The sequence below is a fragment of the Archocentrus centrarchus genome, chromosome 10 (assembly GCF_007364275.1).
Source record: "Archocentrus centrarchus isolate MPI-CPG fArcCen1 chromosome 10, fArcCen1, whole genome shotgun sequence".
Lineage (NCBI taxonomy): Eukaryota > Metazoa > Chordata > Actinopteri > Cichliformes > Cichlidae > Archocentrus > Archocentrus centrarchus.
Window position 1 is genome coordinate 27120926 of NC_044355.1, and position 16322 is coordinate 27137247.

The window sequence follows — 16322 nt, forward strand, 5'->3', positions numbered from 1 at the left end:
TTTTTTTTTTTTTTTTTGTCATAAAGAGCAGTCTGTGCTGCTCCTGAGCTGTCTCTGCAGCTTATTTAAAGTACTGCTCTTTGCCCGCTGCGTGTTCATCCAAATGACACTCCCGGAGAGAGGGTGCTGGTGGGGACCAATCAGCGTCTTCCTTTTGATGACGGCACCGCAGGGAGCGGTGTTCCCGGCTCAAAAGTTTTCAGGCTCGCACTTCTGAGGCACATTTCCTGGTTGTAATTGTTTATGTCAGAGACATAACAGTTGTTTCTCCTGACTCATTAAAAGGTACGTTAATTTTGGTTTTCTGTACTTTTATCTTTACTCTTATGAGTGAATTTGTCGTGTCACAGCGGACATTTGACACGTAAAACTAAGGTTCCTGATAACTTGCTGGACAGATATGTTTACATGTAGCTGAAGGAAAATGAACTGAAACCGGTGAAAATGTGAACCCTATGTACCTGTGGGGTCCTTATTCTTTTTTTAAATTACTGTGTAACATTAACTGGAAACAGTTTAGCGTATGTTACTTTTTTCAGATTTTGCTACCAGTCTTCAGTTTGAAGAATATTCCCACCACCCTCCTCCACTGTGTGGGCTTATTTCTCAAACTGATATCCAGATGTTGTCCCTGGAAAACGGCGACATTCCAGTATTTCTCTTTACGTACCGTTTTTTTTTTTTTTTTACGTAACTTGGCAGGCAAACGCTGACTAATCGTTTTCGCTTTCATTTTGATACAAAAGGCTTTACTTTTTTCTCAGTTGAGTTTAACACCTGATTTATGGTTTAACAGCTCCTGAGTGTCGGCCTGTGCTTCAATATCAGAGTCTGTTTTAAAGTCAAAGTATGTTAACAATTAAAAGCATGGGTGTGTGTGGAAGGACCCATCTGTGGCCCTAACCATGCCAACAACACCCCGCTGAACTAATGACAGTCATATGAACAACTTCCAGGAGGAAGTGCTGTGGTTGTTGTGGTTTGTAATTTCGGGTTTTTTCAGCTCACCTGCCCTGAATTCACAGCAGGCTGTGATTGCAAGAGATCCCCTAAACCTGGACTGTCAAACGCGGGCCTGTGGTCCAAAACCAGCCCGGCTCACTGGATTGAGCCGGGCTGGTTCAATCCAGTGAGCTGAAGTTATTTATGAGTTATTGGTATTCCTGGCGATGCCGGTATTACTACACAGGATGTATGGAAAACTGAGTATGCTTTTAGAGATGTACAAAAGACAAAAAATGTTATTGTTGTTTAGTTACAGAAACTAATCTGCTGTGTTTTTACACTGTTATCTGTAAGCTTGCGGTAATGCCCCAAAGCTCTGTCTTAGGTCCCTGAAGGTTCTTATCTACATGTATATCAGATAATATGACATCATCACGTTGACTCACACCGAGCAATGGGCTAGAATGACCAGTTTTTTAGCATTTTTTGTTCCTTTCTCAGTGTTGTTAAGTATATCAGTTTACCGACAGCAGGAACAGACCAAACAATACTGTAGCACGGTCATGTACTAGTACACGTAATGTAGGAAAAACATTATAATCTACAGCTGGTGTATATACTTCAGTATTCTCTTAACCCTATTCCGCATTTATCAAACAAACATCTGGAGGTGCTGACTCATGATGGTTCATTTTCTCTTTCACATCGTGAGCTTAACCTCTCTGACAAGTGCTATAAAGCCCTTCCTGTTTTCAGTGGAGTTTCACTGTGAGCTACATCTGTGTGATCAAAGAGTACCGGCTGCTCCCGAGTATCAGTATCTGCTGTAAATCATATATTGACATATCAGAATCTACTTTATCAACTAAGTGTGTCTTCATACACACAAGACGCCCAACCATACAAACCACAATGACTCAAGCTTTTAATATTCATATGAAAAACTTTCGGCTTAACCATTGTGCTCGTTATGGGTTTTTTTTTTTTTTTTTAGCTTTGGTGTTGTATATTTAGCATGCTGTGTCAGAATACCTAACCCAGATTTACAACAGTCTGTGATGAAGACAAGGCAGTGAACACACCCATTTAACGCGTCATGCGTTTTTACTTTGCTTTGCAAGATACTGAAATTTCCATGACCCCGCTGACCTTTAGAAAGACACTTCTCCAGGAAGCTGACTTATTTCTTGAGAACACTTTACTTCCCTGTTTATTTTTAACCAAAAAATGTATTGTAGCAGGCCCGTGAGTGATCAGTGATCTGTTGTGAGTGATAAAATGCTGAAGGGGAGGAAGGAAAAAAAAACTGCCAAAAATAAAATGTATACTTTTAAACTGAAACTGTACTGATTATGAGTCAGCAGAGTCCTAAGGAGTACATCATGGCTCCTCCTTGGGGGAGGAACCATGGGGTGTTGGCTGTCTTCATCTTTCTGCGGTGATTTCAACAGCACTTTTGCTCTTCTGTCTGCAGGAACATGGCTGATGGTGATACACAGAGAGGTGGGGACACTGTGGATGCCAAAATCAGTGGAAATGGGTAATTACTGCTCATTATCTGAGCCCATTTGTTGAGAACGTTTACTGTGTTGTAAAAGCCCTGTTTACTTAAAATGTGGCAAGTGCAGAAACCTGTGTGCCTCCTGGCTGATTTGACCTCTGCTCAGGTTGAAGGTCAAACCTTGTCTCCAGTTTGACAGCCAACAGTGTGCCCGTTTCTCATTCAGTTTGCCACAGTGTGGCTTTTAAACCAGCAGTAACAGTGGAGGCTCCAGAAATATTTTTCTGCAACTGCTAAGGTGGGGGGCCTAAGTATTTTACTGAGGGTGCTATGAAGGATCATTTGTTCTTTCAGTTCTCAACTCACACAGACACAAGCTATTTTCTTCGGGGTGCTACAGGGGTGCTATGACTTTTCCAGGGGGAGCTATAGCACTCCCTAGCGGCCCCCTGGCGCCCCCACTGAGCAGTAAAAAGAGCTGAAGGGCCACTCAAATGGAAATAGTAGATGTGAAAATGCTTAATTGAACCACCTGCTTTGATACTCCACCTGTTTTAAAGACATTGTAATTCTTTTTAGGATTGTGGGTAAACAGGTCTAGCAACAGTCTCATTAAAAACTCATTAAAAAGTGTGACAACACTAAACAATTTAAGACCAATCATGTGTGTGTGCGTGTGTGTGTGTGTGTGTGTGTGTGTGAAATAGCGAGACTACTGAGGGCATGGATTGGAACAGCAACAGCAACAAAGCAGCAGCTTCTGACCCTTACTGCTACAAGATGGACTACCCGTGCATCGGCACCTGTTTGGTTATCAACAACAAGAACTTCCACAGGAGCACAGGTAACAGGGCACCCATCTGGCCTTTCAGGTGCACTGAGGCACACACACCTCTTTACATGTCATGAGGGCACTGAACACATTGTCTGTAAATCCAAAACTTGCATCCTCTCAGTGCTGTTTAATCACTGCTATTCCAAACTTCACCAGCTTTCCCAGTTTCAGCAGTTGGTCAGCTTTGCTACAGTTGTGCTTGTGGCGTGAAATTGAGTTCTGTGTCCAGACTGCACCTGATAAATCACATCAGGAAAAGCAAAGTAACAAATAACACAGATATGACCTGGAATAGCGCCTGAATGCAAAGGAGCCACAGAGCATCTTTTTATTGTTATTACCAAGCAGATGTTTTGAGATTGAATGGTAGATGAATAATGTTGGGGACAATTGCCTCACCGTCTGCTCAGTGTCCTTCCTGCCCAGCAGCTGTGCTTCCTTCCTGGACTTTGAAATTTTCATCAATTAAAGCCAGACGAATAGAATCCCAGCCACTGTGGGGCGCACATGTTTTCTTTAATGCAACACTGTTATTGATTATAGAATATTTGTAATGGAAGGCTTGTTACCGCCATCAAATGTAAAATGAGCTATATATTTGTCATGAAATAGTAAAATGTCTGTTTGATTTGATATGTTTTCTAAGTTCTGTTGTGAATAAAATATGGGTTTATGAGATTTGCATATCATTGCATTCTATTTTTATTTATATTTTACACAGCATCCCAGCGTTTTCGAAATGGTAACTTGTACCGAAGATGCTGACATTTATAGTGCGCTGCCTTTCTGCTTGTGTGTGTCTCTGTAGGGATGGGCATTCGGAACGGAACAGATGTTGATGCTGGAAATGTTGTGCAAACCTTCGCTAAGCTGGGTTATAAGGTTCAAGTGTTCAATGACCAGACTGTGGCTCAGATGAAAAACCTGGTGTTAAATGGTAAGAAGAGTTTTAATCATTCCCCCATCCTGTTACAGTGAGGTTAACTTGCCAGCTGGTTGTCCTGCATTGTTGTGTTTGTAGTTGGATTTATGGAGATTGCATTTCCACAGGAGCCTGTGGCAACCACAAGATGGCTGCATCTTAGTGTGATTAGTCTGATCTGATTACCTTGTCTTAGTCTTTTTGGGCAGGTGTCCTTAGCACCTTGAGAATGGGGGGTGAAAAAAGGTGCTGAAACAACATAAAATGTCCAAAAATATTTTTTTGTTTGTGTTTATTCTAGTAAAGTAGGCTGTTTAAAGTCAGCTGGACTAATAACGCCTTCTTATTTCCCATTTATTCTTTTGTGTTTCCAGCGTCCAAACAGGACCACAAGAACAATGCATCATTTGTATGTGTGCTGCTTAGTCATGGAGATGAGGGTGTGATATATGGCATCGATGGCCCTGAAAGGCTTGATACCCTGATAGAGTGCTTCAAAGGACACCACTGTAAGAGTCTGGTGGGGAAACCAAAGCTCTTCTTCATACAGGTGAGTTCATATGAATGCGTGAGTGTGTGTAAACATTTGACTGGTACTGTGTACACATTTAATCTGCAGTGTTTCTGCTGGATAAAAGGTGAATATTCAAGCATTAACACGCCTTTATGTTTCCATACTACATTCTCAATATCACCGTAGCTAATACCAGAGACATTTTAAGAGAGACACTAGGGAGATAATTCTTTTTACCTTCCTCGTTTGTCTTTGCCAGCCTGCCCAAGGCAAATGTTTTGGAACTACGGAACAGATATTTCTTCACATCATTTTCAATTAAATTCAGTTTTATTTACATTGCACCAAATCACAACAAACTCAAGGCGCTTTACATTGTGAGGTAAAGACCCTACAATGATTACAGAGAAAACCCAACAATTATAATGACCCCCTACGAACAAGCACTTGGCGACAGTGGGAAGGAAAAACTCCCTTTAAATGGGAAGAAATCTCCAGCAGAACCAGGCTCAGGGAGGGCAGCCCTCCTCCACAACCGGTTGGGGGGTGAGGGGAGGGAGATAGGACAAAAGACATGCTGTGGAAGAAAGGCAGAGATTGATAAACTAATGATTAATTGCAGAGTGGGGTATAAACACATATATAGTGAAAAGAGGTGAATTAAAAAGAAACACTCAGTTCATCACCAATTTGACTGGTGATCTTTAGTTAATGCTAATAAATAACTGTTCAACCAAGTTCCTAGAGGCGATTGAAGAGGTCTGCCAAATGTGAGATCAGGTTTGAGAAGGAGTTTAATACTATCTATCTGGCCTTCCTTTTTAGGCATGCCGTGGTTCAGTCCTGGATGATGGAGTCATCGAGACTGATAGTGTAAAAGGCGAGGAGGGAGCTGAGGTATCTGAGAAAATTCCTGTGGAGGCAGACTTCTTGTATGCCTATTCCACAGCTCCAGGTACAACCAGTTTCTATTCTCTTAATAGATTGGGCAATTTTAGTGCGGCGTCCTGACCTCAGGGCCCGCCTTCTGGGCCACTTTGAAAAACTGATGGGTTGGAGTTTGCATGAACTCGCTGTCCTGTTCATTTTCTGTCTATGCTCCCCTTTTTTCTCTTCTCTTTCCCTTCAACCCCAGTCTGGTCACAGTAGGTGGCTTCACCTTCGCTGAGCCTGGGTCTGCTGGAGGTCTCTTCCTGTTAAAAGGGAATCATGGGGAATTGTCAGATCACTGGTCACCTCTTTGGGATATTGCAGAGTCTCTCTGATGTTGTTTTGTGCAGTCTGATGTGTGACACAGTAAACGTAAAGATGTGCTATCCTGCCATATTTTCTAAGAGTGCTAACACTGTCAACTGTCCTGCAGGCTACTACTCATGGAGAAACACAGCCGATGGCTCCTGGTTCATACAGGTGTTGTGTGAGATGTTGCAGCGCTATGGTGAAAAGCTGGAGCTGATGCATATCATGACCCGGGTCAACTACGGTGTGTCACGGCACTTTGAGTCCTCCTCCGCCTTGCCTGGATTTAGTTGCAAGAAGCAGATCCCCTGTATCGTCTCAATGCTGACCAAAGACTTTTACTTTCCTGTCTAGATTTATAGTTTTGTAACTAAATGATCTTTGCTGATCTCTTGTGGTGTGCTACAGGCAAAGCAGGATGACACTGACTTAAGGGCCACTATACCCAAACGCACAAGTGGCACTGAGCTAAAAGGGAACAAATCAGTGAGATTTCTGCTCCCTCTGAACTGTGTTTACAGTTGGATGATTTCAGTTTTCAGCCTTGTTTGGGAAACATGAGCCAGTTTTTAGCTGTAGCTTTTAAATTATGTAACAAATAAAAAAATATGTAAGTGCTGTGACAGTTTCCATCAGTTTACTTCCATCCTTTGTCATGTGATTTCTGCTTTCTGTTTCTACTATCTGAAGCTCATGTTTTAGGTTTGGGTTGGTAGCATCTTGTCCAAATACTTTTGGAAATAATCTGCCAGCGAGTTGTATGGAAAAACACACTTATGTTAGTTACAGCGGCCCCCAAAGATGTAATTACACCAAATCTCTTTTGCATCCTCAGGGAGGGGTCCAAAAGCCCACTGTGAAGTTTGGTCTTGATAGGCCAAAGCATTGCTGAGATATAAGCTTACGTCCTTTTTGGCAGTTTTGCCATCAAATTTAATTAATTGTTGTGGGAAAATGCTTCTGCAAATCAAAATGAAACATAACTTTTGTGTGGCTTGCTCTGAAGATCATAGCCTATCTACCAGGTTTTGTAAAAACTGGGCAACATTTGCATCCTGTGAAAAATTTGTTTCATTATGTATAAAAAATATGGCGGCTCAGTTCAGTCAGCATCCAAGCTTGACAGTCATCAGGCATATTGGCACACAAACGTCATTGTAAACACAAACAGATGAGCAGTTATTGGTCAAAACACATTTTTACTAATTATAGGGCCCCCTAAAGGTCACCAAAATGATCGTGGTTACTTCCAAAGAGGTCTCAAGTCTACGTACCAAGGTTGGTTTTGATAGGTTCAAGTGTTGTCAAGATATGAGCTCAGTTCTGTTTGATGACTTTGTCACCCTCCTCCGTGAATTGCCACCTTATCGTGGTGGAGGGGTTTGTGTGCCCCAGTGATCCCAGGAGCTATGTTGTCCGGGGGCTTGTCCCCCTGGTAGGGTCTCCCATGGCAAACTGGTCCTGGGTGAGGGTCCAGACAAAGAGCGGTTCAGAAGACCCCTATGTTTGCAACAACGAGGGAACAGTTTACCCTGCCCGGGATAGGGTTACCGGGGCCCCACCCTGGAGCCAGGCCTGGGGAGGGAGCTCGAGGGAGAGCGTCTGGTGGCCGGGCATTAGCCCGTGGTGCTCGGCCGGGCGCAGCCCGAAGAGGTTACATGGGCCCGCCCTCCTGTAGGCCCACCACCCGCAGGAGGTGTCGTAGGGGTCGGGTGCAGTGTGTGTCGGGCGGTGGCCGAGGGCGGAGGCCCTGGCGGACCGATCCCCGGCTATCGAAACTGGCTATTGGGACATGGAATGTCACCTCTCTGGTGGGGAAGGAGCCTGAGCTAGTGCGTGAGGTTGAGAGATACCAGCTAGATATAGTTGGGCTCACCTCAACGCATGGCCTGGGCTCTGGAACCAGTCTCCTGGAGAAGGGCTGGACTCTGTTCCAGTCTGGAGTTGCCCTCGGTGAGAGGCGGCGAGCTGGGGTGGGTATTCTTGTATCCCCCCGGCTTGCTGCCTGTACGTCGGAGTTTACACCGGTGGACAAAAGGGTAGTTTCCCTGCGCCTTCGAGCTGGGGAACGGGTCCTGACTGTTGTTTGCGCTTATGCACCGAATGACAGTTCAGAGTACCCACCCTTTTTGGAGTCGCTGGGTGGGGTGCTGGAGGGTGCTCTATCTGGGGACTCCATAGTCTTGCTGGGAGACTTCAACGCTCACGTGGGCAATGACAGTGAGACCTGGAGGGGCGTGATTGGGAGGAACGGCCTGCCCGATCTGAACCCGAATGGTGTTTTGTCATTGGACTTCTGTGCAAACCACAGTTTGTCCATAACGAACACCATGTTCGAACATAAGGATGTCCATAAGTGCACATGGCACCAGGACACCCTAGGTCGCAGGTCGATGATCGATTTTGTAATCGTATCATCAGATCTGCGGCTGTATGTTCTGGACACTCGGGTGAAGAGAGGAGCTGAGCTGTCAACTGATCACCACCTGGTGGTGAGTTGGATCAGGTGGCGGGGGAAGATGCTGGACAGACCTGGCACACCTAAACGTATTGTGAGGGTGTGCTGGGAACGCCTGGCAGAAGCCCCAGTCCGGGAGATCTTCAACTCCCACCTCCGGCAGAACTTCGACAGCATTCCGAGGGAGGCTGAGGACATTGAGTCCGAATGGACCATGTTCCGCACCTCCATTGTTGAGGCTGCTGCTCAGAGCTGTGGCTGCAAGGTGGTTGGTGCCTCTCGTGGTGGTAACCCCCGAACCAGATGGTGGTCACCGGAGGTGAAGGTAGCCATCAAGCTGAAGAAAGAGTCCTATCGGGCTTGGTTAGCCTGTGGGACTCCGGAGGCAGCTGACAGGTATCGGCAGGCCAAGCGGAATGCAGCTCGGGCAGTGGCCGAAGCAAAAACTCGGGTGTGGGAGGAGTTCGGTGAGGCTATGGAAAAAGACTTTCGGACGGCATCAAAGCGATTCTGGCAAACCGTCAGGCGACTCAGGAGGGGAAAGCAGTGCTCCACTCGCATGGTTTATAGTGCGGGTGGGGTGCTGCTGACTTCAACTGAGGCTATAGTCGGACGGTGGAAGGAATACTTCGAGGACCTCCTGAATCCCACTGACACTCCTTCTGTAGTGGAAGCAGAGTCTGGGGACGAGGGAGATGACTTGACCATCACTGGGGGTGAGGTCACTGAGGTAGTTAAACAACTCCTTGGTAGCAGGGCCCCTGGGGTGGACGAGATTTGCCCTGAGTTCCTGAAGGCTCTGGATGTTGTAGGGCTGTCTTGGTTGACATGCCTCTGCAACATCGCGTGGAGATCTGGGGCAGTGCCAATGGATTGGCAGACCAGGGTGGTGGTCCCCATCTTTAAGAAGGGAGACCGGAGGGTGTGCTCCAACTTTCGGGGGATCACACTCCTCAGCCTCCCCGGTAAGGTCTATGCCAGGGTGCTGGAAAGGAGGGTCCGTCCGTTAGTCGAACCTCGGATCCAGGAGGAACAATGCGGTTTTCGACCTGGTCGCGGAACGCTGGACCAGCTCTTTATCCTCTCAAGGATATTCAAGTGTGCGTGGGAGTTTGCCCAACCAGTCTACATGTGCTTTGTGGACTTGGAGAAGGCATTCGACCGCGTCCCTCGGGGTGTCCTTTGGGAGGTCCTGCGGGAGTATGGGGTTTTGTTGCGGGCCATTCAGTCTTTGTACAACCGCTGTGAGAGCTTGGTCCGTATAGCCGGTAATAAGTCGGATTCGTTTCCTGTGGGTGTTGGACTCTGTCAGGGCTGCCCTTTGTCACCGATTCTGTTCATAATTTTTATGGACAGAATTTCTAGGCGTAGCCAGGTGGCGGAAGGCTTCTTCCTCGGTGGCCTCAGAGTCTCATCTCTGCTTTTTGCGGATGATGCGGTTCTGTTGGCTTCATCAGGGGGTGGCCTCCAGCTCGCAGTGGAACGGTTCGCAGCCGAGTGTGAAGCGGCCGGTATGAGAATCAGCACCTCTAAGTCTGAGGCCATGGTCCTCAGCCGGAAAAAGGTGGAGTGCTCTCTCCGGCTCAGGAACGAGTTCTTACCCCATGTGGAGGAGTTCAAGCATCTCGGGGTCTTGTTCATGAGTGATGGGAGAAGGGAGCGGGAGATTGACAGACGGATCGGGGCTGCCTCTGCAGTGATGCGGACGCTGCACCGGTCTGTCGTGGGGAAGAGAGAGCTTAGTGTAAAAGCGAAGCTCTCGATTTACTGGTCGATCTACGTTCCTACCCTCACCTATGGCCACGAGCTTTGGGTAGTGACCGAAAGAATAAGATCGCGAATACAAGTGGCAGAAATTAGTTTCCTTCGAAGGGTGGCTGGCCTCTCCCTTAGAGCTAAGGTGAGGAGTGCGGCCATCCGGGAGGGGCTCAGAGTAGACCGCTGCTCCTCCACATCGAAAGGAGCCAGTTGAGGTGGCTCGGGCATCTGATTAGGATGCCTCCTGGCCGCCTCTTAGGTGAGGTGTTCCGGGCATGTCCCACCGGGAAGAGGCCCCATGGTAGACTCAGGACATGCTGGAGGGATTATATCTCTCGGCTGGCCTGGGAACGCCTTGGGGTCCCTCCGGATGAGCTGGAGGAGGTGGCTGGGGAGAGGGAAGCCTGGGCTTCTTTGCTTAGGCTCCTGCCCCCGCGACCCAGCCCCGGATAAGCGGAAGAGAATGGATGGATGGACTTTGTCACCAATTTTGGCTCCGAGAGGCAAGCGCTTTGGAAAATCAAAAATCCATCCGATAACTCCTGTGAGGCCATGAAACCCCATTTCTGCCAGCTATTTTTTTGCAAAGCTAACTGAACTTGATATATTAATATAATAAAATGGTATAAACAAATTCCAGACTAAATTTGAATGAATGTACTCATCTTGAATGTGTTACCTACGTTGTAGAGGGTGGATCTGCCTCCACAGATAAACACAAATATTAGTACAGTCAGGGGTTACAGTGGGATTCAGCAGGTAGGGGAACTCTAAGATTTTCTTTGGGTACAATCTGTGATCAGCTGACATGTGCTGCTGTTGCTGCTGCTGCTCTAAGGTTTACTGGTGGATGGAGTGAATTCAGCAAAATATAACCCAGTATTTCATGAGTTGTCTTGTCTGATTTTCCTACACTGACAGTATACTGTTTGTATAAATGTTGAGTTTAGTGAATGAATCTAAACACCACCAGCTTAAATTCAAACTCATCTCTGCTACACTTGATGCAACCGAACTCTGACCATGAGCACAGCCTCTGTGCACCAGTCCAACCCAGAGCTTTACTGTAAATGCAGTACAGCAAACTAACCTGTTTATCTTGCACTAAACTGCAGTGTTTTCATACAATCTTTGAATAACACAAAGTTAGTGTACCTCAGTTTGTTTACAGGACGTTTCACAATATGAAAAACATAACTTCACATCACATACAGATCAATATCTGATTTTTTTTAAAATTAGGACATTACAAATAGACTTTCTATTTCTATTTAGATTTCTAGTTTCTCACGTCACTGAGCAGTCCTTCCTTTTAAATATGACCTCTCTGCTTCCTCTTTCCTACATTTCTCCACCTCTTACCACTGAGGCAAGAAGAAGATCTGGCGAAGAGTGGGTGGCACCAGTGGTCCTTGTAAACTGTAACTGGATGGAAAACAGGTGTGAGCAGCTGAAGAGCGGGACCAAAACTCCACCCTGCTGGGGGGAACCTGCCTGTGGAAAGGCTCTAGCTAGAAAAGGACACGGCAACACTCCATACCATGAAAACTCAGTGCTCCTTTCAATTTTGACCAGCCGCAGTTTATTTACAAGTTGGCCACATGCAAATTTGTTTTTCTTTTGCTATCCCCATGTCACTTTGTGTTATTTGAAATAAGACAGAACATCTATAGAAGTCACACAGGAAGACATGCACCTGAAGTCATGAGCCTGCCTAAATTAAATGTGTCACAGTCCCAATAATTCTTGTGTGCATGAATCTAATCACTGACAATGTAAAGATAATGCACAATAAGAGTGTTATTAAGGTTAACTAGGGGATAACTGGGCCCGACTGACCTGTGTTCAGTATAAAAATGGTGGGTATCTCAACGCTCTGTAATGTCTTTTTCTTTTGCCATTTCCCAGTCTTAATCTAGTATAACTGTCACAGATATTAGAGCTGAGTAGGTTTTTCTACATTAAACATTAAAACCACCAAAAGGCCAAGCCTTCTAGTGATTAAGATGAGACTTATACCAATAGTTACAAGTTTGTTTTTGTAGTTTTTGTGACCAAACTTAAACAAACACCATAACCAAAAAGTGAGGAAATAAAAGTATAAATGACAACTGAATGCAAAAAGGATATTTGACTTGAATACAATGTATGCCCACCTATACACACAAAGATTTACAGTTTACCTATAAATATTAGATTAGATTCAACTTTATTGTCATTACACATGTACAATACAAGGCAAGGAAATGTAGTTTAGCATCTAACCAGTAGTGCAATAAGCAGTAGTTAAACAGTAATGGAATATAATGAATATGCTTGTGAGTATATTAATGTGAATATATTAGAGGTATTATAGACATACAGTTAAAATATAAAAGATAAGGTGCTATACATGTATGGAAAAATTTATCATTTAAATCTCAATATGAGATAGATGTATTTATGTGCACATTTAAATACAAAATGTGCTAAATGAGTAAAACTATGATAATATGCAATATACAATTATACAGTATATTGCATATTAAACAATATCCAGCCACAAAGGCTGCAGGCTCTTATGTGATTTGTGTCATTTGCAGCACAAAAGCAAAGCAGTTGTTCCTTCACTTTAGTCTGCAAGACACTTCCTCCTTTGAGACAACACAAGTCCCCTGCAAAATGAAACAAGCCTGCAGAAAGGAGCAATTAGATAAACTCTGCAACAAATCTGCCGTGAATTTTCTGTATTGAACCACCAATACCTGGAACCAAATTCCTTGTATGTGCAGCATACTTGGTAAAAATGAATATGATCCAGATTCTGAAATGTCTTTTCTCTTGTTGTTCCATGACCTGTGAGTTTGGTAGTAGGTATAAAATGGGTGTGTGTTAAAATGCAGGCTGATCAGGCATAAAGATGTATAATATAAAAATATGAAGTATGATCACTAATCTGTATGATGGTATTTTTGTGCTTCAGTTTTGATCATAGAAGTTGTAGTATTTTTATGGGCTGTTACTACTAATTAGCATAAAAAGCAAAAACAACTAGAAAAAAGCCTTTGCTGGCGAAAATGCAACGTGAAAGCCAGCGGCGGGTCCTGATATGGGCGACATGGGCAGCCGCCCAGGGCGGCATGACTCCCCGTCCTTCTCCGCCCTACTCCACTACTGCACTCGTGGAGTAATGGGCGCCCTCTGCCTGCTGTGCGGTGCATGTAGCTTTCTGCCACGGCCTGACAGACAGGTTGTAACCAGGGTTATTATAGTTAACGAAAACGAACGAAATAACGAAAACTGAAATTGAAAAAACATTGTCGTTAACTGAAATAAATAAAAACTAAAATTAAAAGGAAGAAACGACAACTAACTAAAACTGAATTGTGAGTTTACAAAACTTACTAAAACTAACTGAAATTATAGATATTGTTATTTTTTCAAAAGTCTTGTGGATTGATATGAAATCATTTTTTTCCTCTCTCCGAGTTTAAACTCGGAACGCCGTCGGGCAAATGGGTGCGCATGTGCGTGCGTGCGCACACCGCGCTGCTCCTCAGAGAGTCCCATGTGGTGTTTTTTTTTTTTTTTTTTTTTTACTATGATAGCACAGATAGCAGCGAGTGTCTTGTTGTGGATGATGTTGTGGATGATGTACGGAACACTTCTTAGTCAGGAAAAAAAACACCAACATCAAAGTAGACCTGAGAAGCGCACACAAGGCAGCTACGGAAACCGCTCTCATCCTACAAGGCAACCTGGCCTGCACCTCCAGAGAAACGTGACTACTCGTTGGGTCAACGCAGCCCACAACGTTGTGTTTAGTCCTTGTGCGTTTCCGGCTACTTTATCAGTCAGATAATAACAATCAGGACTAATAATCAAAGCATCAATATAAGGACTCACAAATGTCAGCAAATTCCTGGAGGGAGCTGCTGAAACTAGACGTGAAGGAATGAAGAAAGTGAAAAAACAGGGACAAATATGTTTGCACCCTAAAAACTGAGCACAAAGAGCGAGGACCAAAAAACCCCCAGCACACAACCACAAGGTAATTAACACACGCAATCCAGCTATACATGCATAAATGCGGACATGAGGTCGGACACTTCCGTAGGCTACATAGGCCGCAAAGACCCTGCAAGTCTAATCAGCGAGCATCTAACCAAGCTAGCTCCAAAACAGAAGCAGCATCAGGTGGAGAGAACATCAGGATGCAGCTGGATTTGAGCTTTGACTCCTTCAAGGAGTTTGTTTTTGTCAAACACCACATGTAGCTGTTGTTAATCTGCTGCACTGAGGCTGAACTTTATTGGGAGTTTATTGTAGAATTTATCGAGTTTTGGAGTTCATATTGTTAGCAGTTTCTCCCTGTTGATGTTCATGTGTCCTTAATATTACACACATTTAGCATGTAGTTCTGCTGTCTGTGAACAGTTGGTTGCTGAATTTATTTCTTTAAAGGGTATCTTTAAAGCGTACCTGATTAAGTATGAAAATACTAAAACTAATCCTGAAACTAACTAAAACTAAGCATAAAACCAAAAATAAAAACTAATAAAAACGAGCAAAACCACTCTGAAAACTAATTAAAACTAACTGAATTAGAGAAAAAAAAGTAAAAACTAACTAAAACTAAACTATAATGTAAAATCCAAAACTATTATAACCCTGGTCGGTAGATAGAAGCTCATCCTCAGGGACAGGATTTGGTGGTATTTCAGGTTGAGGCATTTCTAATGAAGAGAAAATGGTATTGTCATTAGTACATGTTATTTACAGCATTTATAGTGTTTACAAAAGTAAAAATTTATGCAAAAACACACACACACACACCTGAGGAGTCCTGCAAGGAACATGAGGCTGAGACAGTAGATGGCTCCAGGACCATGTCTGTGGCTGCTGTGGAAGTATCTGACTCCTCATTTTGGACAGTGGGTGCTCCAGCTCCAAAATATTTCAGAAATGCCCCTGAATTTACAATTAAGATAATATTATAAGTTAGATGACACTTACATCACACATGCATCAGTTACCCTATTAAAATGACCATGATGCACTTTATTAACATTTGTTAACAGCCTATTAACTAAGCACAACACACAACAATTTATTTTAAAAGATATATGACATCTAGCTTACAAAATGCTATGTCAATGTATATTATAAATTATTCAATTTAGCATAGCCTATAGCAATAAAAACAAATCCAGTCAGGACATATGTGTGAATTTGCACTTGTTGTGTTGCAAACACAAACCAGACTAAGTTGTCTGGGTGAATTCTAATTCTAATTCAGCAAAACTAAAAACCAAATACAGTCGCCCTCTGTGACTAATTAGCAACATATTAGCAAGAGGCTAATAAATAGCCTATCGCCTAATGTCAATTACGTCACTCACAGAAATCTGCATACCTTTATCCTTTGCCCGTTTCTCCTCTTCTTCTTTTTCTAAACTGTGCACCTGATGGCTTCTTTGGTCTTTTACCTTGATCCATATTACCTTTCGACAACAGTCCCTTCACCCGTCAATCAACCAGAGTCACGTGACGTAAACAAATTCACGTAGCCTATGACTTTTTTTTTTTTTTTTTTTTTTTTTTACATTTTTCACATAGCTAACCCAATTAATTACATGAAGGTATGTGGGTCTATGTTAATTTTAGGAATGAAATACAATTTATTTTAAAGCAGTTTGTGTTGTGTGGCCTGGGATCAGTCTATCCCCTCGCCTCGCCCCCCCTCCCCCTCGCCTCCTCTTACACACACAACCTGTGTGACTCTCACTCCGCAGCGAGTTGACGTGACAGTGCCCACTCCACTAATCTGACATGGAAATGAGCGGTAGTCTAACCCTAACCCTCTACCTAACCCCAAAAAACTGGCGAGTTTTGTTTTGAGTTGATAATGTGAGTACAGAGTACAGATATTTGTGTAAAAAATGTAGGGCGTAAAAGTAAAAATAACTACTCAAGTAAAGTACAGATACCTGAAAAAAGTATTTGTACTACTCTGAGATTCAGTGTCGGTTGCTTGGCTCCCCAATTATGTCACAGCCATTTTTTTAGCCACGTGTCTCTGCAGATTGGTCACCTGCATCACTTTGACTGAGACTGCAACACTGGACCCCAACAACTATGGGACTGACGCTCACAGTCTGTTGGGTGGAT

At 43.9% G+C, this 16322-nt stretch overlaps 1 protein-coding gene and 1 long non-coding RNA gene across 2 annotated transcripts; one reads left to right on the plus strand and one right to left on the minus strand.

The window, feature by feature from the left end:
• The first annotated feature begins 153 nt into the window (after positions 1-153).
• LOC115787247 (caspase-3-like) lies at positions 154-6575 on the plus strand. Its single transcript, XM_030739845.1, has 7 exons — positions 154-285; positions 2420-2485; positions 3154-3290; positions 4090-4218; positions 4578-4753; positions 5543-5672; positions 6081-6575. The coding sequence occupies exons 2-7, from the start codon at positions 2424-2426 to the stop codon at positions 6308-6310; spliced, it is 864 nt and encodes a 287-aa protein (XP_030595705.1). The 5' UTR covers positions 154-285; positions 2420-2423; the 3' UTR covers positions 6311-6575.
• Positions 6576-14805: 8230 nt separating this feature from the next.
• LOC115786532 (uncharacterized) lies at positions 14806-15672 on the minus strand. The gene is made up of 3 exons (XR_004020447.1): positions 15568-15672; positions 14988-15122; positions 14806-14887 (listed from the first exon to the last, which is right to left on the minus strand). It is a non-coding gene; the product is annotated as an uncharacterized LOC115786532 (long non-coding RNA).
• Positions 15673-16322: the final 650 nt, after the last annotated feature.